Source organism: Choloepus didactylus, chromosome 6 (assembly GCF_015220235.1).
Source record: "Choloepus didactylus isolate mChoDid1 chromosome 6, mChoDid1.pri, whole genome shotgun sequence".
In the NCBI taxonomy this organism is placed as follows: domain Eukaryota; kingdom Metazoa; phylum Chordata; class Mammalia; order Pilosa; family Megalonychidae; genus Choloepus; species Choloepus didactylus.
In genome coordinates this window covers 131,270,652-131,297,950 of record NC_051312.1, presented here as the reverse complement: position 1 = coordinate 131,297,950, position 27,299 = coordinate 131,270,652, and the positions used below count along the sequence as shown (strand labels likewise).

General features: G+C 38.4%; 1 protein-coding gene across 6 annotated transcripts in view; it reads left to right on the top strand.

Annotated features, from left to right (window-relative positions):
• The window catches only part of CADM1 (cell adhesion molecule 1), a 340,006-nt gene that overhangs the window by 268,620 nt on the left and 44,087 nt on the right, over positions 1-27,299 (top strand). For all 6 annotated transcript variants that reach the window (XM_037841528.1, XM_037841527.1, XM_037841526.1 and 3 more), the window contains exons 2-5: positions 7,280-7,426; positions 9,011-9,163; positions 15,505-15,642; positions 18,094-18,252. In XM_037841528.1, the coding sequence (XP_037697456.1) occupies positions 7,280-7,426; positions 9,011-9,163; positions 15,505-15,642; positions 18,094-18,252 (597 nt within the window). The remainder of the gene's footprint in view (positions 1-7,279; positions 7,427-9,010; positions 9,164-15,504; positions 15,643-18,093; positions 18,253-27,299) is intronic.

Genomic DNA, 27,299 nt, shown 5'->3' with positions numbered 1-27,299 from the left:
GGAGAAAGCCATTTGTCAAGTCAGAGAGGGCTCACATACCAGAAGAAAATAAGATTTCCAAAAGCATGCAAGGTTTTTGCTTCTTGGAAAAGTCCAAACCTAGATAACCTTTTGTCTTTAATTTGTGAAAATTTTCAAGAAATATATATATATGTGTGTGTGTGTGTGTGTGTATATTTAAAATCAATGACTATGTTGATCACTAGCAGGTTGATTTTTTTTTTTTTTTTTTTTTTTTTGAGAGGTGGGTGGAGGGCAATCCATATTTTGGGTTTGACTTTTACCTCTTTAGACAACATGACTGTTCTGATAATGTTAGGTCTCATCTTCCATACAATGGAAGGGGAAAAAAAGGTTCCCTAATATGATTTTGTCACCAAAGGAGTAGGTCAGGGGACTTTATTTGCTCTTTCTCTGGACAAACGGTCTTTCCAGTTAAAAGTCCTTGGCATTCCTTGGGTGTCAGTAAAAGTTTACATAGTTGCCATAGTATAAACTGAATCCTGTTTTAACTATGACTTGCCCTTTGATTATAGACGTGACTGGAGAGACTCCCCCGGTGTAAATGAAGTGCTTTATTTATTAACAGCCGGGCAGCAGGAGCAAGAGTTCTTCATGCTGGCAAATGCCCACCGTGCAGTGGTAATAAAGGCATTCTCTAGGGGCATAGTATGTCGAGTGTTAAAAGAAGGAAGCAGTAGTAAACAAGGTGTTTTACATTCAGGACAGTTTCTCTCTCATCGTGAAGTGTTTAATTGTGTTCTGGATAAATTACGGAAATAAAAAAAATCAGAAGTTGCTTAAAGTAAAATAACCCTCTTTAAAAACAAGTAAATTTTCCAAAGCAGAGCCAGTAGAACCTTGGCAATGAATCCTGTTGTTGGCTGGTAAAAAAATACAAGCTGTATGGGCTGTAGAATTTGACAGAACTGGGTTCAAACACCAGCTCAGCTGAATCACATTAGGCAAGTCCTTTAATTTCTCTGAGTTTCAGTTTCTTAGTCTTTAACATGGTGATATTGAAAACTCCAGGAGTTTGAGACAGGAAATGTGTAAAACTGTTAGCACAGTGCCTAGCACTGGATAGATGTTTGTTCCTTTCCAGTTGCCCTATGAACCATTTCTTATTTCTCAGTTCTTGCTTTGAGATTTGTCAATCTCCCCTCTCTGGTGGCAATATTGTTGATGAATAGATTCCAGTCTATGCCAGTGTTTTGTGCAATGCCATTTAAACAGAGTTTATAACAAAATGAGGTTTCTGGAAAAGAATACATGAACTAAGCTAATTGAAAATGGAATTAATACGGAATGTACTTGCTCTTGGGGATTGAATCATGTCCCCACAAAAGGCATGATCAGGTCCCAATCCCTGGTCTTGTGGGTGTGAACCCATTTGTAGAAGGACCTTTGAAGATTATTAGTGAAGGGTTGCCCAGACTTAATGAGGGTGGGCTGTCATCCAATATGGCTGAAGCCCTTATATGCAAAGGAAATTGGACACGGGAAGAAAAGCCACAGGGAGGAGCCTGAAGCTAGAAGTCGATGGAATTTGGAAGAGAAAGGAGAAAAACGCTGCCATGTGCACTGCCATGTGCCAGAAAAGCCAAGGAACCCCAGAGATTGCCAGCCAGCCAGAAGACCAACCCCAAGGAGAAAGTAAGCCTTCTAGCCTCTGAAACCATGAGCCAGTAAATTCCTGTTTTTAAACCAACCCATCATATGATATTTGTTTTAGTAGCTGGGAAACTAAAACAGTTTTTGGTACTGTAAAGTGGGGTGTTGCTATGACAAATACCTAAAAATGTGGAAATGGTTTTTGGATTGGGCAATGATTAGAGACTGGAAAAATTGTGAGGTGCTTGATAGAAGAGCCTGGATGGCATTGAAGAGAACCATCAGAAGTATGGACATAAAAGGTACTTCCAATGAGGCCTTAGAAGGAAATGATGAATATGTTATTGGAAATTGGAGGAAAGGCGGTCCTTATAAAGTAGCAGATGACTTGGTGAAATTGTATTCCGATGTTGAATAGAAGGCAAGACTTAAACGCAATGAACTTGAATATTTAGCTAAGGAGATTTGCAAGCTAAGTGTGGAAGGTGCAGTCTGCTTTCTCCTTGGAGCTGAGAGTGAAATGAGAGAGGAAAGAGATAAAGAGATGAACTGATAAGCACAAAGAAACCAGAAATGGATGATTTGGAAAATTCTCAGCCTACCATCACCCACCCAGGTAGTGTGCTCGGAGACTAGGGACAGACAAGGCTCTAGCAGGACCGCCCTGATTTCAGGAAGTGAGTTCTCAGAGAACACGTTTCCACGTGAGTGTTTTAACTGAACAACCATTTGCTAAAGAGGGTGTGGCTGAACATGGATCCATCCATTCATTTCAGAGGAAGTTAGGACTGGAAATGCAGTTATCCAGGAAGGATCTTTGAAAGTTATATTGTCTGACGGTTTGAACCCCCTGGAACTGCATGCAAGGGCAAAAACATTTTTGCAAAATTTGTATAAACAGAGGCAATGCCTGAAAGGGACAGAAAAGGGACTAATTGAAGGAGGAATGACTACGTAGGTGGAACCATGGCAAGCTGAGGCCTTAACCAAAGAGAACTTGGGCCAGGAAGAGTGGACCCACCCATGGATATGGAAAGATCAGGTCTTGCACCCCTTTGTTCGGGGAGAATGCCACCACTCCAATGCTTAGTGATGGTGGGGCCTGAGCCCCAGCATTCTCAGAGAACCTGGCCACCATTCCCATGATTGGAGAGAAGTTTTGCCCCAGGATGGATCATATTCATAACCGATTTTTTTTTTAGCCTTTGTACTTAGCTTTGTTCTAAAATGGCTTAAGCTTTTTGGGATGTTGTGATGGAGTGAATGTGTTTTGCATGTTGAAAGAACATGTCTTTTTGGGGTTCAGGGACAGACTGCTGGGGATTGAATCATGTCCCCACAAAAGACATGTGCAGTTCCTAACCCTTGGTCCTGTGGGTGTGAACCCATTTGTAATAGGTTCTTGGTCCTAGGTAAATAGGACCTTTGAAGACATTAGTTAAGGTGTTCCAAACTGAATGACAGTGGGCCTTAATCAAATATGGCTGAAGTCCTTATAAGCGGAAGGAATTGGACATGGAAAGAGAAACCAAGGGGAGCAGCCAAAAGCTGGGTGTCAGTGGAACCCAGAAGACAAAGAAGACACTGCAGTATGCATTGCCATGTGACGGAAAAACCAAGGAACCCCAAGGGTTGCCAGCCAGCCAGAAGATACCCATTCTGGGAAGAAACAAGCTCTCTAGCTTCTGAAGCCATGGGCCAATAAATTCCTTTTGTTAAGCCAACCCTTCCTTACAGTATTTGTTTTAGTAGCTGGAAAGCTAAACACGCACCAGCTGTGCCCCCACCCCCAGCCCAGCCCTAACTAACTCCACTCTAATGGTCATTACTAATCATCAGAGTAAATTTTATGTGTGTGTTTTTTTAAGATAATATGCTTTTTTCAGCCTTGTAATTGATGTCCTAGCAACTTCTAGTTTACTACAGACTTGCTTGTGATTGAATGGCCCTTTCAAATGGCAGATTTTTATTTTTAGAAATTGTGAGGCAACTAGGGAAGTTATAGGGAATACAGTTACTGGTAAAAATTAAAATCCAGTTTGATTCTGTCTCCTAAACCTCACCTATGTATACCAATTAGCAGTCAAAATGCCTATACATGTCAGACGTTGTTCCACCCTTGAAATAAACTACCTGGCTGTTAACAGCCTTACTTAATGGCTACAATGTATTGTACCTTTCTTATTTCTTTTGCCCAGAACATGTGCTATTTCTGCCTTGACAATGTATCTGCTAATTGAGTTTCAGAAAATCAGACAAGGTTTTTAAAGTGGATTGTTTAAGAAAGGCACCAAAGTTGCCTGTTTGTATCCTTCTGCTACCCATCAAGTTGTGTTTAGTAACAGCCTAATTGTCATGATATCTATTTCAAGGAGAAATTTATCAAGTCACAGTGTACCCTTCTGTTTGGAAGAAATACCTGAGGATGTGAGCAGAAATTATTTTTACATAAAGGCTTCAGGCAGTTAAGAGTACTGACATACCTATCATATTTTTATCCTTGTCACTCACTTCCTTTGCCTCAAATAAATAGGTCATTATTATTCCACTGCAGCCATCTTAAGGCTCTTCGAAGTATGGAACTCTGTTTAATATAACTGCTGTTCAGCTGACTTGTATAATTTGTTGGTGATTTTTTACAGAATGATATCCTTAGACCACCACCATCAGCCAGCCAAGGCACTTTGATATCTTTCAGCAAAATATTTCATAACTTATAATTTTTAAGCATTAGTATTGTAACCATGTAACACAGCTAGGAATGGTCATTTTCTGAGATGCTGGATTTTAGAATGGCCTTAGCAATTTTAAAGAATAATATAGTAATGAGGATGATAGCACCCTGGATTTTCAGAGCACTTTATGTGCCAGAGCACAGCAAGGACAAAAATTTATAGATGGCAGAAATTTTACCTGAATGGTTTACTTAGTAACAATACAAAAAAGTGATATGGTCTTAAACTGCTTAATTATAAATCATAATTAAGAATGTTTAGACTTTTTTGGGGAAACAAAAACAACTCTTCTGCTCTATTATTGTCATTGCTTAAAATGCAAAATCATGGCTAACAGCTTGCTGCTCCTATCCCCTATAATGTTTTGTATAGCCTTAATATGAATATAGTATGCTGCTATCAGAGTATACCAGCCTTAAGATTCGGAGGAAGAAGCTCAGATTAAAGTATATAGTTATTTCCGGAGGAACTATTCTATTAGCACATAATTGAATTGCACTTGTTTTTCAGGCCTCCAGTAGCTGCAAGATAGTAGCCAGGATGTGTATGGCCTTGGTTTATGTTGAAGGGATTATTGCCTGTCAGTGGGTAATCTTTCCATATGTACATTTGTAAATTGAGGTTTCTTGTTTGTGTTACTAATAAACTTCCTTTAGGCAGAAAAAAATCCCTCCCACAACCCAACAGACCTCATTTGTTATTCTGGTCTCCTCAAGGCCAGTCCCAAAACTTAAGACAGTTATAGCATTTAAATCGTGTGGTTTAATTTTTTTCCGTAATTTTCATACCAGATTGGGTTACCCTGAGGAAATAAGGAAGGATATTGTCCTTTCTGCACATACTTTTGCCAGGGCCAGCAAAACCACCTTGCAAAGCTTGCTTGATTGGCAGAAATTCCCTTCTCCCTTTTCTTTTCTCAAATCTGGGACTAATGTGTTCCCTCCAGCTGGCTTCTGAATTCTGTATTTGTCGCAATAATCCACTAAGGACAAAATAAGATTCCTTCATTTTTTTTGGATCACTTTTCCTCTTTGTTGTTACTCTGTCACACTGTTCAGCCCACTAAGCTTACACTGCAGGATCAGGTCAGGGAAAAGTGACCCTTTCACTCACCACAAGCCCTGCAGGCCTGCGGCTCACACCTGGGATAATTCCCTGGCTCATGGATCTCCAGGTCAGGTCTCACTTTGGTTTGCTCCTCAAGTACCAAGAATTTATGTTTATCTGTGGCTCTAGTAATTTTTCCCTTATCCCTCTAGTTTCTTCTCTTCTAATCGTCTGCCAGGGGCTGGTCTATTTCTAGGTGGACTTGGCTTAAAGCCTTCTTAGACACCTTTTCTCACACTTCCCCACTGTGCTCTGCTCAAAAAGGATACTTCAGCAAAAATACAGTAGCAGGTGGAAATCCTTCATTTATTCTAATTGCCGCTCTATTTATGTTGTCTCAGTTTTTTAGGGTAGCATTTATCTTTGACCTTTGTTTCTCAATGTGACAGAGTTTCTGTAGGAAGTGAATAAGTCACTGTGAGTTGATATACAACTACTACACTTGAGAGCTCCTTGAAGAGCTGAGATGGTGAATCTTCATCCTTATATCCACACTAGTCCCAGAACATAATAGTTGATTAATAAATGTTTGGATTTGACATCTAGAGAGATGATGATGATGATGATGATAGCAGCTACCAATTATGCAGCTTTATTAGAAGCCACACTTGGTGCTAAATTTATTTATTACCTCTCTTAATTCTGCCAACAGCTCTGTGAGATAGCTTTTAAAGACCTCCCTAATTTGCATATGGCCAACTGGTTCAGGGAAATTAAATAATTTACCTGAGATCGCACAGATAAAAAGTAATGTCTCTCACTCCCTTCCTGATTGACCATTATACCTATTGCCTGTACCACACTTTTTGTTTTTGTTCTGTAAGTGGGAATTAGGTATCAGTTTTCACCCAAATTGCTAGCTGCTTAAAGGCTAAGACAATGCTATATACTTATTTCCCCTGCTATGTCGGGCACAGAATTGGGGACCCAAAAGTTGTTTCATTCTTTGCTGTTGAATTGAACTCTCCTCTCCTCTCCTCCTGCCTGTTTTAGTGGATCTTGTCGGGCATTTGCAAGGGGCCTTGGCTGCTCTCACTATTCCTGGAAGCAACAAACTAAAGCAGATCCCTAGATAAGGCTTATCTCAGTAGATCTGAAAGCCGTGCCTGTTTCACAGGTTTTGAAAGAGATTCTCTGCATGGCTAAAGAAAGTAGTCTGCAGAAAGGGCATTGATTTGGGGATGCCTGGGGTTTGAGGTGAGTCACAAATGTGTAAGCTTCTGAGAGCAGCGTAACAGTCTCTGGAAACCACAAGCCTTCCCAGGATTTGGGGTTTGCAAACAGTCAGCGTTGGTTAGGTCTTCACTCCCACACAACCAATAACACAACTGCCTGTACAATGGGAATGTAGACATCCACTAAGATGAGATTATTTATTGAGCCCTCTTACCTACTTCCATTAAGGGGCTCCTTGAGTTTTCAGTGAGGTGACCAAATAGCTTAGCTCAAGGGCATATGAGCTAAAGGTAACTATATGTATCTCCCTCTCTCCATTCGTGAGAGCTGCAGCTCCTCAGAAAGGCTGGTATTCTGACTTTTCCAGTACTTCCCCCAAAATACCAACTCCACTAGTACCAAGTACTGGAGGCCAGAACCTTAACATCACAACTTTTGAGAGCCTGTCAATTCTAGGCTTAGTTGTGTTTTGTTCTCAGGCTGGATTAACAGGCTCATTTTGTGGAGCTGTTGAGAAAAGATATTAGAGCCATACCAAATATTGCTACTTGTGTTCTTTTCCGAATATTTCTCATTTAATTGATCCCACTGGCTAACATTTAATTTACAGAATTTTTTTTCTGACCTTTCTTTCCCCTTTTTTAAAGGTGATGGACAGAATTTGTTTACAAAAGATGTGACAGTGATCGAGGGAGAAGTTGCAACCATCAGCTGCCAAGTCAATAAGAGTGACGACTCTGTGATTCAGCTGCTGAATCCCAACAGGCAGACCATTTATTTCAGGGACTTCAGGCGTAAGTTTCCACCTCTGTAGTATTAGACGGCAACTTTTTTTCCTCCATGTTGTCTTGATAAAGAGATTGCTATAGTCCATTTTTTAATGTAAAGCTAGATATTTAAAGTTTAGTCCGTTCTTCAGAGAGAAGAACAGACATGCAATCATAGTCTTTCTACTTAATTGAAACCTTGAATGTTCCCTTTTAAAAGTAAGACAGTCTTACTTTGCAATAGGAATTGACTGTAGTAATTCAAGGTGAATTGCAATCGAGTCCCAAATACTTAACTGACACAACTCAAATAGGGTAAGGCAAGCAAAATATAGCATTCTGAAAGGTAATCTGTTTGGTGTAAAGATTGAAGTTTCCAAGGCAATCTGTGCCTACAAAGACAAAACCAACTCTCCCATCACCACTGCCTCCAGGATATGGAGGTGTCCATATGGTTTCTTGCTGAAATCGTTCCAAATGTAATATCGCAAAAGCCAATAATCAAAACGAAATTGTGTATAGTAGAAATGGCTCAAATGGGTGTCAGGGCTTGGCAAGAGCATGAATCAAATCTTTTGAGAATTTACTTGAGAGCACTGGTGCCTAACCAAAGCAGATGTCACACAGGTCCCTTCCCTGTTCTTCCCCAGCACTTCAGAGCATTCATGGCCTATGGAAAGAGTTGATAAACCTAAGGAACCTGAAGAGGATGGGGAAAGAGAAAAGAAGAAAAGAAAACTTACTATTCTTAAAAGGAATTTTTGTCCATATATACTAGGCTAGCTTTTGCCAAAATTAACGTAAGGACTTCAAAAGTGAATATTTAAAATAAATGAGAAGTCCACATGCATTGCTTTTGTGGTGATTCTGATTTCCTGCTTTATACCTAATCACTTTCATGCTGTGAAGCTGCATGTAGTTAGAAAACTGCAGGACAGGGTTCAGGCCTCTGTAGGCCCCAGGTCATCAACTTTTGACAGCTCCACCCCAAATCATACCAAATATATTAAGACACATTCAAGTTAAATAGGATTACTGTGCTATAAAGTTTCTTAAACGATTTTTTTATTTTGTTTTTGGAATTATTAATAATGGTTTTTAAACTTTCTTTCATAATTTGTAACTCTTATTTTTTTAAGACACCGGATTTTTATAGGCACTTAAAAAGGCTGTAGGCCCTACCATCTCTGAACCTCCAGGCCCAAAAGCTGAGATGCCTGGGGCACTGCATCACTTGGGCTCATGGCCTGCCTTTCCTTCCATTTTCATTTTGCCTCTGTATGATGGAAAAGCCAAAGCAATTTATGAGTCAGTGTTGAATACCAGGAGCAATTATCTTTGGAACTGTGCCAAGGGGTGTGTGCACAGTCATGTACCCCCATAAGCATGAGTTTCCTTTTGCACAGGGTTATTTGTCTACAGTGCATTATTGCAGGAGCCCAAAATAGGAATTCAGGAAGTACCAAGAAGCAGCCAGCAGGTGCAAAAAGACTTAATATTTTTTCCTACTGTGTTGCTGCTTTTCTAGTCACCTTTTTCTTCATCTGAGTAAGGAAAATATATTGTCCTTGGTCTTTTGCACATTCACTAACTCTGTGTTTTCTGTCACAGCTTTGAAAGACAGCAGGTTTCAGTTGCTGAATTTTTCTAGCAGTGAACTCAAAGTATCGTTGACGAATGTCTCAATTTCTGATGAAGGAAGATACTTTTGCCAGCTGTACACCGACCCCCCACAGGAAAGTTACACCACAATCACAGTCCTGGGTAAGAAATGCATTTGGGGCTTCTACTAGGACACTGAGAGGGGATGGCCCATACAACCAGATGGCTTTCGGCAGCAAGCAAAAGGTTAATGGTAAATTTTACAGTTCAGACTTGTTTTAGGAAGAATCACCGCCCATCTTGCTGAATTTTAAAAATAGCCTATTTTACCAAATGCTCTAACGAATGGCAATCAGCAGTCTTTATAGATTCCACCTGCTCTTGGGTTTCAACCCTCAAGCCTCAGAAGCAAAGATCAAGCCAATTTAGAGCCCTCGAATGAATCACTCACCACATGAATGTCATTGCTTCTAACTACCAGGAATTTTTTTTCTTCTGTGCAGAAAAGGGGGAGATGGGCTACCACATCTGTACCTGTGGCAGAACTCTGTTATGAAATCCACTGAGTAATTTTTCCTTCTGAGTTATATTCTCATATTAATATTGTTGATCTTCTTTTCTTTGGCTTCACTTAGTGCCTTGTTTATTGCTGTTACTCTTGATTATGCTGTAAAAATCATACCCCACGAACACATACTTTGTCACAAATTGCAACTATTGGATGTAAAAGAATTATAAGGGTTTCTAGGGAGAGAAGACTGATAATAACCAAAAAAGTCTATTGACAGGCTGCTAACTACACCTCTAAGTGAGGTGAATGTCTTCATTTATGATCACCAGATTGTGATTTTCAGCAAAATCCCAGTAGCCAGGTTTCTATGCTCATATTTTGATATTGTCAGCAGATATCTCTGTGTTGAAGGTGGTTGGAATTAGTCTCCTTTTACACAAGCATATACTCCAGTGCATAGCACCAGCTGATTTAGGTTTTTGAAACAGAGTTTTCAAGGACGTACACTGTAGCATGAGGCAAGATCTCTGATTTACACCTTTGGGAAGATGATGAATCAAAGTCTATTTGAGGTGGCAGACCGCAGCTTTCCTGTGTAATGATATGAAGATTAAAGAGGGAAGATAAATATGAAGGACATTTTTGCTTGGTGTGTGTGAACATATATGTATTTATGGATGTACACATTGAGCTGCTGGCTCATTACTTTATTTAAACACAGCTGTAAAAGGGGAAATGATTTTTTATTCATTGAACTGAAACATGTCACAAAAACATATATTCTCTTGGTAAGAGGAATGCTGATTTTAGAAAATCATGTTTAAAGTCCATCCATACTGTTTCTAATATGTTCTGTGTCCGTGATGCTAGATGGCCTTCAGATGTACATGTTTGTCTCTAATTGCTGTTTTAATCCTCATTAGACCTGCAGAGATAGTAAACATTGGATGGTTTCACTGGAAAGCTTCCTCGGTGTTTTGCAAATATACCAAATGTGCAAGCATGCATTTGAAAATTTCCCATCCATGCACTTCTGTAGAAGTATCTGAAAACACTGTTTGCTTATTGGAGTAAGTCATTAGCCTAGACTTCAAATTGACCATCCATTGAGTTGTACAAGCCAAACAATGCACCATAGTTTATGGCATTTCCACAGAAGTGACAGCAATAAAATAGTGTATATTTACAGAACTTTGGGTTTTCAGAATATTTTCCTACATATACCTGTAAATAGTGATGTCTCTGTTTCACAGAAAAAAAATTATGGTAACAGAGGTTAGCCATCCTGCCCAGATTACGAAGCACTGGGAGAGAATTGGGAATCATGGAATTTAAAACTGTCTGTATTATTCTGCTTCACAACTTTTACATCTTCTAGTTGAGGTTTTTTATTAAATCCTGAGTGCCGCTATTTTAAGATTTTTTTTCTCTGAAGGTGCACATCTTTTGTTTTCAGGAGTGTATCTGGCCATCAGCAAGCAGTTACTGTCTGTCAGTTTCCGGTATCTGATACATTTTTTCTCTGGACCACTGGATTGGACTGTTTTGACTATGAATATGCCCTGTGTGTGGTTGTAAGCATACAAACATTAGGCATTGAGAGGCAATAGGTCTGTAATCCTTTTGGAGGTCTGATTATTCTAGAAGTAATAGATTCCTACTTGTATTTTTTAAGAAGCATTAACTTAAATATACTTGAGCGTAATACTAGTAGATGTTCTTTTTGCAGATATTATGCATTCATTTAATATCCTTTCCATTGAATTTTCTCTAGGATTCCTTGACAGAGTAAAATTGTTGTCATCAGTGTTTGAGTCTTTTATGCTCCAAAATCTGACAATTTCCACTGATACTCATATATTCAAACCTTTCTCCTAAGGTTTAGAGTTTTCAGATATTAAAATGAAGGAAGAACGATGTATTTGCATCCTCATTTGCTATCTATGGTTCTTTAAAAAGGACTCCATGTGTACTTACACAGCTGTCAAACCTCTTGATAGACTGAAGATGCTCATTTTAGTGCATGTGTCTATTCGTTGTTTGATGCATTCAGCAAAAATTTCAGCATAATTATGACATAGAGATGGGTATTTGTTAATGTTATCTGTACTCTTCTTAAGTTACTATTATGTTTATTATCTTATCCATGTAAAAACTGAAAACTCTCCTATAATGTTCATGCATTTGGCTGCCATTTAGTATATTCATTCATTCCTTCCACATGTGATGGATTTGTTTCTTTCCCCAGAACACAGCATAGGACTCTCTTAACTCTACTATTCAAGAGATGAGCTGAATGTGAGTGAGAATACAAAAATGCGTTAAGATTAATATAGTTACTGATAATATTAGCTAATATTATTACAGCCCTGTCCTTCTAAGACTGGTGTTCACTCTTCAGACTCTAGGAACAGGAGAACCTAATTATTTTTAAGGGTCTTAGAGTGAGATTTCATGTACTGATCAGCTTTAAGTCTCCTCTTTTGTTGTAATTAATGTGACTCATCTTGATATTACTGATTTTTTTTTAATGTTGTAGGCGTAATGTTTATAATTAGCACTCTTAACAGATTTGAGGTTAGCTAAGAAGAACCTTGAGATATCTTTGCTATTTTCTAGTATTTCCCTCCATGTGATTTTCATTCAGGTTCTCATCTATATGTACCTCTTTAGATGTCTTCGGTTATTTTCATTAATGGCTGCAGGCAGTTTTTACTAAATGTGTCTGTTTAGTGGACCATGTATAAGTGTATTCTCGGGTTAGCAGCAGTTTTAATTCATTTTTCTTATAAATGGATTTTTATACTTTACTAACCTCTTTGTATTAGAGTAGACATTATGAAGTTAAAGGGAAAACAGGGCAGAGTTAATAGACCAAAATAAACTTGAAGATTTTCTTGTTCAGCCCCCCTCTTTTAGAAAGACAGACTTAAATCACCTGAATTACATTTTCCAAAGCTTTCTTGCTTTCCAAAACAAAAACAAACAAACAAAAAAAACAACTGAGAGAAGTCAGCTTTATAACTTATATCAACAAACCATTATGACTCCCATTATCAGATTTTATTTTACATTTGTAAACCAAACAGCTCCCACTATATATGCCCATTTCTTCTTCTAATCCTAGCAAAGATCAGAAATGCTGGTTACAATTTTGAGAGAACTATTTGTGGATTTGAAAAAAATCATTCAACTATTTCTCGGGATGCTTTTATCAATAAATAAGTCTTTCGTTTTTCTACGAATGGCATATTTTCCAATGCTTTTGAAGTTTTGAAGTTTACTTTAGCCATGAAGTTAAAGATGATGTCAGCTCTAGGGTATGATAATCCCAGGAACTGACATTGACACAAAAATCACTCTGAAGGGTTGTACAACTTTAGAGTATATCTGTTGCAATAGAGAGGGAATTAACATGAATAATACCAAATAATAGGTAATCCAGATAAGCTCCTATTTGCTGCCAGTCAAACTCTCAGCCCCCAAACAAATCTGAAGGACATGTCGTTGGTGAGTTTTCCTTAGTCCTTATTTATACCTGTCCATTTTTACTTCTATTAAGAATTATCACTGAAGATGAACAGCTCCCGGGGCTTAGGAGAAGAGCTTATATAAGATGAAAAAGGATAGAAGAAAGGAGAGATAACCAGGAGCAGACAGAAAACAAATATCCATCAGAGACTAAATTTGAGGCTAGATTTCATTGAGACTTGATGCATACCAACATCTTTCACCAACTCCTGAATCTGTTCTCATCAAAAAAATTCCCAGGTTTCACAGAGTGTCCATCAAGGAATTTCTCCCAATGTAATACAGATAAACTGTGAGCAGCTGCACCCTGATCTACCCCATTCCATAGTAGTTTCCAGGAAAGGGAGCTTTCATGTACTACAGTAGTTTAGATATTTGCCCTCTTTGTCATCTCTTAAGAGAGTCACCTCTTCCTTAACTTCACATCCCATCAATTACACTATTCAATTACATTTCTCATTGGGAACCATTGCATATGTCAACATCATTTTCATCACTGTTTTTATCTTCACCTCGACCTTGAAAGGAATTATTATTGTTTGACTTTCATTTCTCCTTTTGTTGGAAGGACACACTTAGGTCTTTTAGTTGTTTCCTTTTTATCTCCTCTTATTCTTTGTTTCCCAAGGTCTTATTTTCTTTAGGCTTGGGCAGTGTTTTCCTCTGATACTTGATCTAACTAATGCATTTTCTTCAATATTCCTATTTACTGCACTCAGAATGCAGTAATATTTGTCAGTTCTAAACACCCAGTCGCTCAATGTATTCCCTATCAACTATCTAGGCACATGTGATGAAAATCTATAAGGTACCTGATTGTCACCTAGCAAGGATAGACTACTATAAGGACACAGCTAGCTGAAGTCATCCCATTTACCTTTGTCACTGCCTTTCTGTGTCTCTTAAAATGCTGGCATATGTATAAGTCCAAGTTGGATGTTAAATTATCTCTCTTTTTGCTTATGTTTCCCTAAAATGTAAGCTAGGGTAGTTCTTTGCCATGTTTAACTACTCATGGACCATATGACATTAGCAACACATTCAATTGAGCAAATGTGTTGTTTTCCTTTCACATAAGTAACAAAGAAGAGGCCTGCTTTTGCTCTAATAACTACACACCACCACCTCCTCCACCACCACCATCACATACGCTATCTTGTTGAGAAACACAACAAATCCTTTTACATTTTCTTTCTTTTTAAAGGAATTTTCAACTCCTCCAATGCAGTGTAAAAGTCTTCCTGTGGGCTACAACAGTTGGAAATCCCAAATACATGTTTTAATCCCATAACTTATTGAAGCAGTATCAGAGATTTATTATTCAACTTCATCATCAGGATGGCATGTTTATACATATTTAATTTCTTGTTTCTCTTCTGAGTTGAGAAACGTTAATCATAAGTCTCACTGCGGTCTTTGCTTATTCATGGCGGTCAGGACACATCTTACATTCCCTTTACTGAATGCAGTATTCTTACTGATTTTTATTTCAGAAGGTTCAGTCTTAAGGTGAGGGTGCACCTTAAATCGTTTCACTGTCAACTCAGTTTCATAAAAGATAATATGCTTTCATTATCATCATCACCATGTTATATATTCTGAATTTGATGTTCAGCATTTCAGTCCAAAAACATTTATTTTGACCATTTTTGAACATATATGTTTAATATCTTTACAGAAGGGTAGTTTTAAATCTGATAGAGAAATCTGCTTGCAAGCACTCAAGTTTTTTTCACTTTGATTTTAAAAATCAGGAGCACTGGATTTCAGAATATGGGAAATTGTTGTCAACTGGCTTTTCCTACATTACTGTATCTTCGTGTTTTAAAGGATTTTACTATTATACCATTCATTGAAGGTTGGGGCTATATTCTGGATCTCTATGAATAATTTTAATTAAATGGAACTGGTTTGAGGTACAATTTTTCTGCAAATGTTTACAGTGAGTGGTTCTTTTAAGGGACCCCAGGTTTTTTGATCTTTGCTGGTTGCTTTTGGAATCTTGCATGTGAAGATTGAAATCCAAAGGTTGAGCTCAAGGAAAAATATTGCTTTCAGGGGTTTCCATGTAAGGACAATATTTCAATAGTGTGTACTCCTCGTACTTTTAAATGAACTTTCTAGTCAGGTATCTAATTGACTGGTGGCTAATCTAATGACTGTATTGTTATAATTTGGTCCATGGTAATTTTAGAGTGTGAGACTGGTGATTTTATAAGACAAGTATATGAAAGAAATTCTAAATAAACAAACTAACTTGCATAATTCACTTTATTTGATGATGACTTAGCATTTCTTCCTTTTTTTTCCCTCCTGTGCCTTTGATTTTATTTTAATTCCCATCAGAAGTGTCCATTATTTGTCCCCTTTTTTGATAACAGTGGTGCTAGTTTCTAATGATTAGAAGAAAGTGTCCAGAAGTGGATTCTGTATTTTAAAAGCACATACGTTTAATTTATAGTCCCTCCACGTAATCTGATGATTGATATCCAGAAAGACACTGCTGTGGAAGGTGAGGAGATTGAAGTCAACTGCACTGCCATGGCCAGCAAGCCAGCTACGACTATCAGATGGTTCAAAGGGAATAAGGAGCTAAAAGGTAAGATGCAAGTTGTCCTGTGCAGAAGTACTTAGCACTCGATTTTAACAGGAGTATGCCTTTGTGGAAGTTAAAATAACTGTAAAACATGCCCCTGAAACAAGGGTATTCATTTAGATATAATTTGTAATCAGTTGCTAAATACTTCCCCAAACAGCAACATCAACTTATCGTTCCAAAATTCATAATCTCATTCTGTGAGTTCATGGTGATATCTGTTGCTAGACGTTTATTCAGCTACTCAGGAAAAAAAATGAAATCTGTAAACCAGAGCTCTTCAGGCCAGGAACTACTGGTGTCCCATGAACTCAGGCCAGCCATGTCTGTACCCTCAGTTCTAATTGTTTTACCCTTTTTATTTTTTTGTGGTGGCCCAGGTTGGGTCAGAACTCCATATTCTCATGTTACAGATTTTTAGAAAATGTTTAACAATCTTGCAAACAGTGAACCTGGGGTCATTCTAACATCTTTTGCACTATCAGCTGTACTGACTTTCCTGTGAAGCCTGTAATTCATTTGCCCATCTTTGCTCACTAGCCTGTTCTTTTCAAAGTTTCTGATTTTTTGGGAGCAGTGCAGACAGTTCCTTTTACCCCAGGTTTGGTTCCTGGGTCCTGAAATATTGGGTGCCTTAGCTGGTACTTTGGGTAAAGGATGCAGCCTAGCCCCGATTTGATCCTTTATGTCAGTTATTGTGAGTCCCTCATGTCCACAGCATTCAGATTCCTGTCTTTTCAAGGCTGCCCTGCAAGAAACCTTAACCAGGGACTCGAGCTGAACCACTCTGGTTAGTTGACAATGGTCAGAATAAAATAGGTTCTTTTCATAGAGTATGGCTCTAAAGCCAGACTGCCTGGGTTTGAATCCCACCTCTCCCATTTACTAACAGTTTGACCTTGTGTACTAGCTGTGTGCCTCAATTTTCTCTAAAATGGGGATAAAAATATTACATACTGCCCTGGTCACTGTGTGCTGCTACAACAGAGGACCACAAATTGGTGGCTTAAAACAACAGAAATTTATTGTCAGAGTTCTAGAGGCTAAAAGTCTGAAATCAAGGTGTTGTCAGGGCCATGTACCCACTGGAGACGGAGGGCAAGAATCTGTCCCATGCCTCCCTCCTGGCTTCTAGCAATGACTTGCTGACTATCCATGCCATTCTCTGCCTCACCTGTCACATGGCATTCTCCCCTCTTTCTGTCCATGTCCAAACTTCCCTCTTCTCATAAGCACGCCAGTCATATTGGATTAAGGCTCACCCTAATTCAGTTTGATTTCATCGTAACTAAAGATCCTGTTTAGAAATAGGGTCACATTCATGGGACCAGGAGTTAGGACTTGAACATATCTTTGGGGGAGGGTACAATTCAACCCATAAGACATGCCTTATGGGATTTTTATGAGGACAAAAGTAGTGAATATTTGCAAAGCATTTACGTAGTGCCTGGGCCAAAGTAAGTGCTCTGTACGTTAAATAAATGGAGAGTGCCAGGAAGGAAAGAGTAAGTCCTTTTAGAAAGGGGATATAAAAATCTATATCTATAGCAGCCCAAATTTCAAAAGGCTTGCTGTGTTTTAAACTATTTCCTAGGTATGGGTTTGGAAAGAAGGAGTTTCTCATTTCCTTTCTGCTTTTCTGTCTAAGTGAATTGAGCCATTAAATGCGAACCTAACATGAAAAGAAAGTTAATGGTGTGCCATGTCCCAGGGAGTGCCGAGTTCAGGAAAGGGGCTGCCTTGGCCTATTCATTCTATCCGGAAGCCACCTCCCTCCTTTTCTGGGTGTTCTTGGAAATGTCCCCCATTTGGCCTGAAGCCCTGTGTCTTACTTTGCCTTAGCCCACTGCCATTGCATTTTTGTGGTCTTCCAAAAGTCTCAGCGCTTAAACATTTCAATTACAATTTCAATTATGTAAATCCATTTAGTTGCTTTCCCTCTTAATTGTCGATGATGGGGGTGGGAAAAGGGGGTTGTTTATATCTCTACCACTGATTGAATTACTTAGGGATTTGGATGATGTCCTGGAATTTTTAAACTGTACGACAGCCTAGTAGTAGATGTTTCAAATTCAGATGGTCGTAGAGGTGAAAAGCCCTTTTCTTTTCCTCCTCCTGAAAGCCTTGCGCAATCAAGTGTCAAAAATGGTTCAAGTGTCAGCTGACTTTTTTGGTCAGAAGGTTTTAAGATAGAAGAAACATATGTAGTATGTTTAAATTTAAATCATATATATTATCTGGGGTTGAAATATTAAATACTGCCCTGCAAGGTTGAAAATAGTAAATTAGAGGGAATATCATTTTATCAGTCATCTATTCGCACATGACTCTTACCCAAATAGCATTTGTAACAGCAATTTTGTAAAAATAGCAATGGGAAAGGGGTGGGATATAAAAACACAGCCATGGAAATTCACTCACCTCTGGCTTCTTGGTACGTTTGCTGTCCCCCAGGCAAATCAGAGGTGGAAGAGTGGTCGGACATGTACACTGTGACTAGTCAGCTGATGCTGAAGGTACACAAGGAGGATGACGGGGTCCCAGTAATCTGCCAGGTGGAACACCCTGCTGTCACTGGAAACTTGCAGACCCAGCGGTATCTAGAAGTACAGTGTAAGTACCTGAGCACCTTATTTTTAGGGCATAGAGCAGCAGTTGCTTAAAAACACTTCAGAAGCCATTTATTTGATACTTATGTTTTGTATAATTAGACAGAATTTATATCTTGTTGTATTGGTAGAAAACTAATCAAGGGATTGGGAATTAAATAAGAAATTAAACAAGGATATTTTCCTGAAATGCTGCCATATCACAGAGTACCACCGAGGATTTTGAAAATACTACATTTGACCAAATGTAAAACTCTAAAATGATTCTAATCTTCTCTACTACATGCCTTAATTAATTTTTGTGACTATAGACTGTTATCATTTCTATGCCACCTTCAAACTCTAGGTTTTTTTCCTCCCTTTTTTAATTCCATGGTAAGTATTAAATTTTTACGGAATGGATTTTATTCTCATTCTCCATAAACATTTTGATTTTAAATTACATGTTTTCTTCAATTTTAAACTTAATTTATAGCAATGAGTTTAAAGTCAAAATCTTTGGGATCAGTGCCATGATCTTGACGGCTTCATCAATAAAAGCTAGATTCTGGTGAATGAGGTTGTCTCCCACTGTGCCCTGTGGATTAAATATGGTCTCCTCATCTCCTTCTGTTTGCTGCACAGAACATCCTTGTGCCAAGATTGTGGCTAAGTAGCCAGCTTCCCACTTTTTATCAAAAGGCTTCTGTTGGCCTGTGAAAAATCCTGGGTGATATTTGAGTATGCACAGAGAAATGTTACAAGAATTTGGTTGGGATGGCTATGAGTAGGTGTCTGGTGAAAGAAAAGCATTACCTTCTGTGAAAATCCTTGTTTTGGTTTCCTACAACTGCCGCTAGACATTGCCACAAACTTGGTGGCTTGAAACAACAGAAATCTATTGTCTCTCAGCTCTGGAAGCCAGAAGTCTGAAATCAAAGTGTCGGCAGGGCAGTGCTCCCTCTGAAGGCTCTAGGAAGAATCCTTCCTTGCCTCTCCTAACTTGTGGTGGCTCCAGGCCTTCCTCGGCTTGCAGTTGCGTAACTGCAGTCTCTGCCTCCCTCTTCACTTGGCCTTCTCTTCCTTCTCCCTGTCTGTCTCTCCTTTCTGTGTCTCATAAGGACAATTGTCATTGGATTTAGGGCCCACCTGGGTAATCCAGGATACTCTCATCTTGAGATCCTTAAGGTAATTACATCTCAAACCTTTTACCAAAAAAGGTCACTTTCACAGTTTGGGCAATTAGGACCTGGGCATGTCTTCTGGGGACCACCATTCAGCCCACTGCAATCCTCATCACATGTTCAAATTGCCTGAGCAAAACAGGGGGCAGGGAAATTTAGAAAGAGTTGCATCTAAGAGACCCTCCCATTCTCACCTTTTCTTATTCTGTAAGCTTGGCTCAATTTAACATTACATAATGCAGGATTTTTGTTGTTGTTGTTGTTAATTCTTTTCATCTACTTCATTATGTAGCTTCATTATGGGCATCATGCTTATAATTTTCCTATCACTTAAGCTGTTGTGGTGTAATGTCCCTATAATGGGAAAACAGAAATGATCAGATATTAACTAAATTGGCAGATAGTAGATTTCTTGTGACTTTGTTAATATGTAATTCATTTAAGCAAACTTAATGTCCATTAACTTTCCATGTAGGGGCCCATTAGCTTTAATAATACATTAGCTCCTTTGTGAGACCTGAGTAGACTTTCACCAAGTTCCTACCCCTAAAGTCTTGTAGTATTTTCCCAGAGTGTCTTCTAAAAAGAATACAGCCCCATCTACCTACAACTACAAAATTATACTCACTCCCAATGCAAAGTATTTTAATCACCATGCCTCTTCCCCTTGATGATGATCCTTATAAGCCTTGTCTCCATATTCTGGAGATTCAAGTGAGATTTGTCCTTCCAGGAAAAGGAATAAAGCTCCATACCTGAATCCAGTTGACTGTAGTCTTATAAGGTACTGCTAGCACTTAACTGCAGGAAAGTGACTCCAATGCCTTCCAAAAATGAGGGCATGCCTATTAATCACTTTGAAATCTAATATGGCACCTTTTTATAGGAGACTCTCTGTTCTTTTATTCAACTGAAGCCATGTGAACATTTTATCCTGGATGTATATTCTGGGGTGTTTTTGTTTTTTTTTTTAAATATATTTAAGGAAACAATTTTATTTTGCCTCAGAGAAGGTTAAGAATTATGAAGTGTTATCTTAATGCAAGTGGCAATTTAGGGTCTGGTTTGAAATCTTAAATAAAACTGTGCTCAACAACATCACCAGGTAGTTCTCTACCCACCATTCCTGGAGCTCTTCTTAGAGCTTTGCAGAGTCAGCCAGGAATTCCTTATGTTGCTTCTCCAAACACAACTGGAATTCTCTGCATCATTTCCTACCAGCTTTATTTTCCTTGAACACTAGCACCTCCACAATGACAAGGGCACTCAGTCATCAGGCCCAATTGCTTTCTCAGCCATTGGCCAAGAGTGCTGTTGGCTCAGCTCCATTCCCTCCTGGAGGAGTCCTTTCTCTGTACACCAGCAGCACCACATCTTGATGGCCATGAGGAAAGAACAAATATTTGGATGCATGAGGTTCTTAGAATAATTTGTTCAGTAGCCAATCTGCACAGATATTCAATTGTTTTAGATACCCAGTGAAGAGTAACATTAGACCTGTATTTTTTAATTGGCCCAAACCCTTGAAGTCAGAAGTTCTTAACCTTTTTGAAATCATTGGCCCCTTTAAAAATCCTCTGATAGCTGTAGACCTGAAAAAAATGTATAAAATCACAGCTTAAAGAGTCCATTTACCCCACAGAGTTCTCCTAATTTCAGTTATTTGAGGACCACAGTCACGTGTTTTTCCATGCCCATGGGTCATCTGTATTCTTCCTTATTTAGAATTTTTCTTCATCACTTTATTGTTTTAACATAAGACCTATGTAGTAATATCTATAAACTTATGTTTTATTTATTTATATTATGCCTAATATACATTATACTATATAACCATTATATTTTTACCATTATTATTTTTTTTGGTTCAATAACTTTAATTCATCTCAAATAAGCACCAAATCTAGAGAATACTTATTAAATATTTCAAAATAGTACAGCCTGTTTTTCAGCTATCCACACTAACATCGTAACAAATATCTTTAAGCCCATGCTTCTGAAACTTTATTGTCCATATGAATTATCTGGGGATTTTATTAAAGTGAAAATTCTATCTCAGTAGATCTGGGGTGGGTCTGAGGTGATACACTTGATCCCAGAACCACACTTTGAGTGGTAGGTCCTTATAAATTCCCTTGTCCCACATGTCTGAGATAGACAACTTTTCTTTCTAGAGATAGCATTCTGGCTATCCTTTTTTTTTTTTTTTCAGTTTTATTGAGATATATTCACATACCATACAGTCATCCATGTTGTACAATCAACTGTTCACAGTACCATCATACAGTTGTGCCTCCATCACTCTAATCCATTTTTGAATATTTTCTTTACACCAGAAAGAATGAAAATAAGAATAAAATACAAAAGTAAAAAGAATACCCAAATCATCCTCCCCATCCCACACCAATCTTCATTGTGTCCCTGTCCCCATTTTTCTACTCATCCATCTATACACTGTTTTACCATTATTTTTTAATGTCCTTTCATTTGCCACCTAAAATGATTTCTTATAAAATCAGTGATAAACATGAGCTTATCCTCAGGAAGTACCAAACTCATCCATTGACTTCAGATTAAGAATTGCTCTATTCTTTTTGAATAGAGCATGTTGGAGGCAAATCTAACCTTGTATGATTGGTGTCAAGTATTTCACTTGGGTTAACATTGGCCCATTATGCTAAATCGAGGTTTATGAAAACCTCCTCTATCCTATCTAAGATGAATGGATGGATGCTAACCAGGGTATGAAAAGTATTAAATAACAGATAATGGATTTGTATAAAGTTAGGGTTTTTTTTAATGCTATGATTTAGCAAAACAAACGAAATACTGAGAACTTCCATTGCATGCCATTAAATATCTTACATTAAGAATAACAAGGAAAAAAAAGGGTAGGGTATAAAATTAAAGGAAGTGTTACACTTCTCCCCAGGAAATGGAGTGCTACCATATTGCACTGAAGACAAGGCTTGAGCTACGACTTGGAATTGCTTTTGTCTTTGGATTTAAGTCTTAATTAATTGAACACAGAATTTTGCAGTGTTTGTTTGTTAGGACCCTTATTTGTGGTACCAGGAGAAATTATTGTGCCCAATTATGTGAAAAATCAGCCAGATGTGTATGCTGTCATACTTTTAATAATCCTTAAGTTTTTAGTGAGTACAAATATTAATTGTGTAGTATGCATTGAAGTGATTAACATCAATGTAATTTATCATCTGGAGATTTCTGAACATAAATAAATGAGTTGTTTTGTTCAGCAAGGTGTTGACCCCTTCAGAATCAGTGAATTAAAGCCCCCCCCCCCCTTTTATTATGAATATGAAAGGCACCACAATCAACCAAGTGTTCAGTTATTTGATTTTCTGGGGCATTAGCTGCTCTTGTTGGTGACATTTCCCTGTTGGGTGCTCGTTTGCAAGCTCATTAATAAGGTTTTCTCATAGAAATGTTGCTGGGAATGAAGAGCATACAGTAGGGCCCTTAGTTTTCTAGCTTTCATTCTGAGACTCAGCAAGGGTACAGCAGCAGCACACAGTTAAATGTTTAAAACAGAAATAATTATGCTGGCAAGCTGGAATTGAGAGCTCTCTTTCCTTAGATGTTATGCATAGAACAGTTTTGCTTTTTAATGTTTTGAGCTCTGTGACCCTAAAATCTTTCTGTGCATTTGGGGGGGGGGATGTCTGTGTACGTGGTATTGCACAAATTTACAACATGGTTGATTATAGCAGAGTGTGATACAATTGTAGCATGGTTAGTAGAGCTTCAGATCTGAGGGAATGTACTCTTGTCAAATGAAAGCCTGTTTACATGAGAATAGTTCACTGTCTGAGCGTTAAAAGAAAAATGTCTAAATAGCATCAAGGTGGCAACACATGGCAATGTAAGCTGGGAATTCAAAGGAAAGCTTTGACCCTCAATATGGAATTCAGATTGCTTTGCATAAGGTGGGGGGGGGGGGTGCTTACTCTAGGCTAAGGCAAATCTGAAGCTCTTGAGTTACTGCTGCGTTTCTTTTGCTTTTACCCATCACAGCTTTGCTCTTTAAAATGTCTTTGCAAAAACCTTCATTTTGTGAGTGTTTTGTGCATGAGGTTAGTCTGAAAGGGAGAAAGAAAACAAAGACTCTAGAAATGGGTGTTTGAATGTCTTTCCTGCTCTGATTATCATCTGACAGTTAATCACATATGTGGGCATCATTTTCAAAATGAGTTTTATTGACTCGATGTAGCCAGGTATTTTATAAATCCATATTCCTGTTTATCCAAGGTCCAGAGAAGGCTAGATTTTCTCTTTTATTCCCTCAGTTGGGGGAAAATTGGGCATTGAGGAGATGATCAAAATCTGTTCTTTATCTGAGCCAAAATAGATGTTTCTTTGGTATTGATAGTGCCCTGCAATGAAGGAGGGAGAAAAACCTGGAAATTGGAAAACCTTTTCTGTTTGGAGGGGAGGATAAGACCATTTCCAAGAGCAGCTCCCGTATCAATTCTGTTCCCAGGTTATAGTCTTCCAAGCATAATAGCTGATGTTTCTCTTCAGTCCCCTTTAAAATAGAGTACATTCTTCCTCCCTTCCTTTTAATTTTTAAAGAAATGAATTGAATTTCAGGGAACTTATGTCAGTATTTGTTATTCCTCATGAGAAATAATCAAGGCATAGAGACCCCCTGATTCAAACTAATTGTTTAACTTATTGTTTTTTGTATTAACACAGGGTCATGGCAGTTCCAGTTTCCTGATACTATTAGTTCTATAGATTGTTTACGATGCATTCTGCAATGCCAAAAGGGGCAAGCAGTTGAGGACCCGTTATACAGAATATAAAGAGTGAATGTTGGGTGAAATACATGGTGAACTAGACTTGAATGACCCATGAGGGAGAAAAGCTTTTGCCTCCATAGATACCTTCTTAAGGCACATCCTTCAGAAAGAGACCTCCTTAGTTCCCACGTCTCACTGTCTGACCTAATGTATTTGTAAAAATTGTGTCTGTTTTGCTGCATACGTGGAATACTTACATAATGAAACTAGTCTTTTAATGTGAAGTCTTCACTTAGTGGTTTTTATCTCAAGGTCAAATTTTGATATAGTGGAAGTTTAAATGGTTGTGAAGCTGGCATCTAAAAAGAATGGTCAAGCAACATCCTTTATGATACCACCTTCAAATACACTAGAAATGCTAAATAAATGCATAGTGAAATGGAAGTATGTAAATCAGAATTCCTGGGAGAACTTAACATCCCTGAACCTCAAAGTTGGAGGGCTGGATTGACCATCACAAAGAAAAACACAATTGTATTTCTTATGATTAGAGCTAAAGTGGTTTCATGGTCTGATTTTTTTTTTTTTTTTTTTTCAATCACTATCTCAGCAAGGACTAGAAATCCATGCCTCAATATAATATCCCCTTTCTCATTCATTCATTCAGGGAATATGTATTGAATACCTACTGTATCCCAGGTACTGGTCTTGTCACCAGAGATACTGCCCCCCCCCACTCCCAAAAGCCTCTCTTCTTACAGAGATAACATTCGTGTGCAAAAATAAAATCTTGCTGTAAGGATTTCTTTGTCCAATGTTTGCTTTCAAATTTTGAAGAGTTCTGGAAGATAGGGAAGAGTGCTCTGTGAGTGCTATCCCCTTTAAAAAGCATTGGAAAGGTAACTTTATGCCAGAACATCACAGAATAAAATTTGATTCTGTTGGGTAAACAGTAATTTTAATATCCACAAAACGACTTGCAAGTTGCAACAAGAGGAAATTGCATTCTGCTATGGTTATGTGGCACATGCTCTTTGGTCCCACATCAGTCCCACCAGATTTGACTCATCCCACTCATAATAGCTCAGCTTGCCTTAAGAAGTGCAGTTTAAGCGTACGATTCATACAACAGATTTAACAGCAGGAGGTCCTTCACCTTGCAAACAAACAAAATAAACGGAAGCGAAAATTATTCATAAATGTCTTTTGACAATAGAAAGCTAAACCTTGTGCAATGTGTTCTCTTTAACAACTCTGAGAGCTCTGTGTGACTGTTCTCTAGCCAGTACTAATCATGCTGGGTTACTAGGCATTCCTCTCCTTCAGTCGCAAAGCGGTCCTCTCCCAGTAATTTAGACAGTCATTTTGTACGGGTTGATTCCTGTTGAGCTCAAGCAGGCCCTAGGACCCACCAACTCTCAGGTTAATCTTTGCATTGTCGTTCCATGTCAAACTGTAATAATCCTCCATGATTGACAAAGTCTCTTCATCACTGCTTGCTCACTTGAATGCGCAAGTACTGACCAAAAAACCCTCCCCCCAGCCATTCTTTCATCACATGTGCCCATGCTGCCCTTGATTCTTCCTGATAGGACCTGAAACAATTAGCACTTGGTCCACAGGCATCAGATCCCACTCTAAAAGGTGTTTCAAAATATTGGCTGAAATCTAAGGAAGGAACATGAAGAGTCTGTCTCAAATGCACTCAAGTCCTTGGGCCTGCTTGCAGCCAGCACAGCAAGGAACATTCAGTGCCCACATTCCCTGATTTAGAAATTCTCATGAAGAGAGAGAGGGTAATGGGAGCCCCCAGAGCAATAGGTCTCTAGAGCCTTCCGTCCTGCCTCAGCTCTACTCTTCTGGGTACATGGAAAGGTGGCATCCCAGTCAAAAAGAAACTGGAGCCTGCAAAATATCTGTTTTAAATAAAAAAGAGTTTAAAGACCTGATGCTTTAGTGTTGTGGTCTAGAAAGAAGGAGACCATGACTTTTCATTTACATAGGAAATTGAAATACAGGTTACAGAGTCTTGAGTTTCATCTTCTGAAAAGATCATAGAATTTGGTGCAAGGTCAGACTGGCATGAAATCAATTGTAATCTGCCAGCAAGCCATTCTAACCTCTTTAAGAGTTTCCTTTTATATATATATTCCCTTTATATAGAGAGCAAAGTACATTTAAAGAAAGTCTCATCAAATCAAAATGTCTTTCTAATATATTTTTTTTAATTGGTTGCTACTGTGGTGTGACCTAAAACCTCCTGGTATTTAACCCTCTGTGCAACTTTGACTAATAACGAATTTTGTCTGCTATAGCAGTCTTGCTAAATGTATTTTATGGGGTTGGAAAAAAATTACAGTGTATTATGAAAACCTCAGATCCCTCGACCTAATTGATTGGCTTTTGGTGATGCCGTCTCTATAACTGTAATGTTCCATAAGTGCACAGAACCTAACTATTTTTCTTATTTTTATATAGCAGTTCCATTTTATAATGACATTAAGCCGTTCTGAGCAATACATTTCTGGACAGTTATTGCGCTTGAGTAGAAAGTGTCATCTGGCTTTTAGCCTTGTGCCTTACAACACCAACTGAGGTGTAAAACGATCACCCACAAAATGTACTAAGCCTTACCTCATTACTTAAAAAAAAATCTTGGAGTCTGGTTCTGTTTCAGAAAAGATTTGGGTGGGTTATAACATTTTGATTTATGGACATAATTAAAATATAAGTGATGAGCTCTGGGCTATTCAGTCAGCCATCTGGATTGTTCAGTATTTTGACAAACTTATGTTGTAGTCAGGCTCTTCCTTGGAAAATATAATGCCTCTGAGATCTGGAGGTGCCAGTGGAATTCCAGAGTTTCTATTTCACCTGTTGAGAACACTTAAGTTCCTCTTGCAGGGCCAAGGAACAGGAACAGAATTTGTTTTTAAGTTTCCATCTCACAGGGATGGATCTTGGCACACAGACCTATTTGGTTCCTAGGCTGGCCATGAACACAGCTCAGCTGCCCATAGTCCGGTAATATGCCCATAAAGACTGCATGTATCTGTGGAGGGGGACATTTTGCTGTAAAATACAAGCGAGATTAATGTTTACCTTTTCAGCCAGCTATCAAA